Source organism: Elephantulus edwardii, unplaced genomic scaffold (genome assembly GCF_000299155.1).
Source record: "Elephantulus edwardii isolate Elephantulus edwardi_28Jun2011 unplaced genomic scaffold, EleEdw1.0 scaffold00026, whole genome shotgun sequence".
Classification (NCBI taxonomy): Eukaryota; Metazoa; Chordata; class Mammalia; order Macroscelidea; family Macroscelididae; genus Elephantulus; species Elephantulus edwardii.
The window spans coordinates 2,914,745-2,918,916 of NW_006399776.1; the positions used below are offsets into that span (position 1 = coordinate 2,914,745).

General features: G+C 40.0%; 1 protein-coding gene across 1 annotated transcript in view; it reads left to right on the forward strand.

Moving 5' to 3' along the window:
* Positions 1–3,965, forward strand: part of CATSPER2 (cation channel, sperm associated 2) — a 34,812-nt gene extending 30,847 nt beyond the window's left edge. The window contains exons 11-12 of the mRNA XM_006883205.1: positions 2,206–2,373; positions 3,934–3,965. Of these exons, the coding sequence (XP_006883267.1) occupies positions 2,206–2,373; positions 3,934–3,965 (200 nt within the window). The remainder of the gene's footprint in view (positions 1–2,205; positions 2,374–3,933) is intronic.
* The last annotated feature ends 207 nt before the right edge of the window (positions 3,966–4,172 follow it).

Sequence of the window (4,172 nt, forward strand, 5' to 3'; positions counted from 1 at the left end):
TGTACTGTCAAATCAGATCTGACTGGTACAGGAAGAGATTGTCCCTCCTTTCCCGGCAGAGCATCTGGTGGATTTGAACCGTGTGCCTCTGGGATTGTAGTTGCAGCTCCTTACCACTAGGCCACCAGAGCTCCCCTTAGAGCCTTGTTTTTTGCCAATTCCTTCATAGCAACTTGAACTTCCTCTTTCATCACCATAGGCTCTTGCTTATATGTTATTTCATGAAATTCTTCTTTGTCAGCCAATTCCTTCTGACACAGTGATTCTGTGTACTTCTTCCATCTTCTTTTGATACTTCCTGGATCATTTAACATTCTACCCAAACTATCTTTCAGTATTGCCACCCATGGCTTCAATTTGTTTTTCAACTCCTTCAGTTTAAGAAACACTGAGCGAGTCCCGCCCTTTGCTTTTCTGACTCCAGCTCTGCACATTTCATTATAATACTTGCTTTGTCGTCCCGAGCTGCCTTTTGAAATTTTCTGTTCAGCTCTTTGATTTCTTGGTTTCTTCCTTTATGATTAGGTATTACTGTCATGACGGGAGTCCAGAATGAAAGCTGCACAGTGGAGTGGACTTGGGAGAAGGGATTGTATAACAATGAAAGAATTTTTCTTTTACTTTTCAAAGAGAAGAGCCAATTGGGGAGGAAGGGGTAGGCAGGGAGAACTAAGTGCAACAATGAATGACTGGAAATCCTATGTCTCTGTAACCTTTCATTAAAATTAAAAAAAAGTCATATTAAAAAAATTCCAGTTCCAATGTATGGGACTTCAGAGTATTATAAATATATAGAGACATATATTATAAATATATTTGAAGTAATAAAATTTCCCCTTTCACTTGCAGGGAAGAAGAAAACGAACAGGATTCTTTAAATCTAGAAACTTCTGGAGATAAATCTAAAAAAAATGATGAGACGGACAATTTAGTATCAACAATAAATCTAGTAGACTCTTTTACAAAAGCGACAGAGCCTTTGCCAAAATCAAAAGAGTCTTTATCTTGCTCTTCCTCAGTTTCCTCCTATTCCTCCACTTGTGAATCTAAAGATTCTGAAGGTATTGGTGAGAGGAAGAATCTCTTACATTTGAATTCACACTTCTCTTATTCTTTATGATACACCCTAATTTAAATAGACAGCCTAGTGGTAAGAAGGGAGCTCTGGTAGCCTAATGGTAAAAAGCTGCGCTGTAATCTTGAATTCAGAGTTCAATCAGCCAGCTGCTCCGTGGGAGGAAGATGGGTAATCTCCTCCCATGGGATTAACTGCCTCTGAAAACCCACTGTAGGGTCAGCTATGGGTTTGTAATGACTCAAAGATACTCAACATCAACAACAACAGTGGTAAGAAGGTGGGTAATCTCCTGTTTGATTAACTACCTCTGAAAATCCCTGGAGGTTCAGCTATATGTTGGTCCCGACTCATGAAGGCACAAAACAACAACAACATTCCACTCTAGGGAATTGTAGTGGTATAATCAATAAAGAGTTGCACTGAAAACTCAAGGGTGGGCAGTTCAAATCCACCAATTGCTCCCAGAGACTCATGGGAAAGTTCAGTAATCTCCTCCTATGTGATCTGCCTCTGACAACCCGCAAGAGGGTCAGCTATGAGTTGTTTCTCAGTAGAAATGAGTGAGACAGCTCAATCGCTTGCTCACTATATCTGCTTCCTAGTTTTCTCTATGGTGGTCTAGTGATAGGAAGCTGTGCTGCAATCACAAAGGTTGGGGATTCAAGTCCACCAGCTAGAAGTACACAGTGGAAGGATGGGCAGTCTACTCCTGTGTGATTTACTGAGTCTGAAAACCTGCTAGAAGGTCATAAAATTGGTTCTGACCTGATAGCACACATCAACATCAGTTTTCTCCACTAGTCTGATTTCCTTCGTCTGAATGTCTTTATTTGAGTGTGCCTATTTCATCTGCACTTCAGCTTTTGCTTTGAGTAAGCATGGCTGCGGGTCTCTCTGCCCATTGTAAAAAGTGGTCTCTTAGATGCTCTGCTGAAGAAGGAGGAACATTCGCCTCCTGTACCAGTCAGATCCGATTTGACAGTACACACATAAAAAATAACAATAATTAAAAAAAAAAGGTGGTCTCTTGTTAAGGTGCCCTTTTCCTTCCCTGCTTCCTGTTTCCTCTTTCATCCTGAGTCCCTCTCCCAAGTAAGAGTTAATTTGCTTTTAACCAACTTCTACAGGTAAGTTAGACTGGGAGACTCATGTGCACCAGAATCTGCCTGGACTAATGGAAATGGATCAAGAAGAACGTGTTGTATGGCCCAGAGATTCACTCTTCCGATATTTTGAGTTGCTAGAAAAACTTCAGTATAACCTAGAAGAGCGAAAGCGATTGCAAGAGTTTGCAGGTATGTTTTTAGGGCGGTAGGGGGGACCAAAATGCTTAGAGATAGCATATTAACTGGAGAGAAGGAAGGAAGGAGAGCATCACAATTTGGGATCTCAGCCTCTCAATTTCGACCTCAGATCTAAAAAAGGAAAAGCCTTTTTCTGGGCACAAAGGCCCAAGTTTCTCTCACCTGGTGAGAACCTGGCAACTACACTTCTCCAGCAGGGGACGCCAAAATCCTGAGAGATCATGATTCCCAAGTTGAATATACCCAGTTGCACTTGGGAATGTGGACAAGGATGGTTCTTGCTGCATTTGGGTGTGTACTGTCTTTGAAGGTTACATTTTAGAACTAAACAGGAGGGCCTCAGGTTTAAATTACTTGCTGTGCAAATTGGACAGTGAATAGAAAGCCCACAAGTGCTTGCTGCCTCCAGACCCCCCCAAAATTTTATGAATTGTAGACTTCCTTTTAGCCCCCCTAAAAAGTGGACAGTTCAAACCCACCAACCATTCCATGGAAGAAAGAGGAGGTAATTCCTCTTGTTAAGATTTACAGTCTTGGAAACTATGGAGCGTCACCATGAATCAGAATTGACAGCAGTGGTTTGGGATTTGTTTGGTTCTAGTATCAACCTAGACAGAGTGGTATGATTTCTATGGTAGTTTAATATAAACTGAACATTTGCTGTTCAGAATACAATTTTTTAGAACCTTCACGAAATTTTGCCACATGGAGATTAATTTGGATTAGTAAAGGGTCTCTCTAAAAATACGAAAACTGCTAGAACAAAGGACACTTTTTTACAGTTTAACTTGGTTTAGTGTTAACTGAGGAGATTTTTTTTCCCCTCAGAATGAGTTTAAGTAACCCAATGTAAAAATAAAACATTTTAAAAAAATTAGAGAAGAGGGGTGTGTTTGTGAATGTGGTGGGCACTGGAGGGCAATAGGAAGTATTAATTGTGCTGGAACATAGGGAGCCGTGATGGCCTTGTGGCAAGAAGCTGTACTGCAATTCTGAAGGCTGGAGAAGGAAGGGCAATCTCCTCTAGTGCCCGTCGGATCTGATTCAATGTTACACACAACAATTTTAAAATACAGTAATTAAAAAAAACCAAAAACAAAAAAAGAAGATAATATTGGAACATATAATTTGGGGCAAATGTTAAAGAGATTTCATTGTTGGGTGCCATCTGTTCAACTCATACTTGAGCTATCAATGTTATGTGCTGTGGAGTACAAACTGACTCATGGCTGGCCCTCCTGAAGGTTATCAGAAACTGTAAATCATGTGAGGACCAAACCTTAAGGACAGGCTTTGGCTATTCAAAATGTTGGCTATGGTTCATTCATTCATGCCTTCCCAGTTCTTTGAGGAGCCTAGAGTTTTAGGGTAAAAGGAAAGAGAAGGTAGCAAGCTGATTTCTTTAATCCGGATTAACTTGACTATAGCAAAGCACAAACAGACTCATATGGCTTAATTTAAAGTATTTGTGTGGAAACCAGGAAAAACAAAATCTTCACCAAAGGTTTTTATGTTCTGAATACTCTTAACTTACTGTCTCTTTCTTTACAGTGCAGGCATTGATGAACTTTGAAGACAAGTAAAGTTGACAGTAGATGGCTTCAGTATTTTTGAGCCCAACAAAAAAATAATTAAGGAACCAATTGAAAAAGCAGATTTCAAAGTAAAACTGTCCAATAAATACTTCTGATAGTTGCTTAATGGTCTGTCTCTGAGACATAATGTATACTGAAAAGCATAAGGTGAAAAATTCAGATGCCAGAAGAACCTGAGGTCCTTGGCTTTCTAGA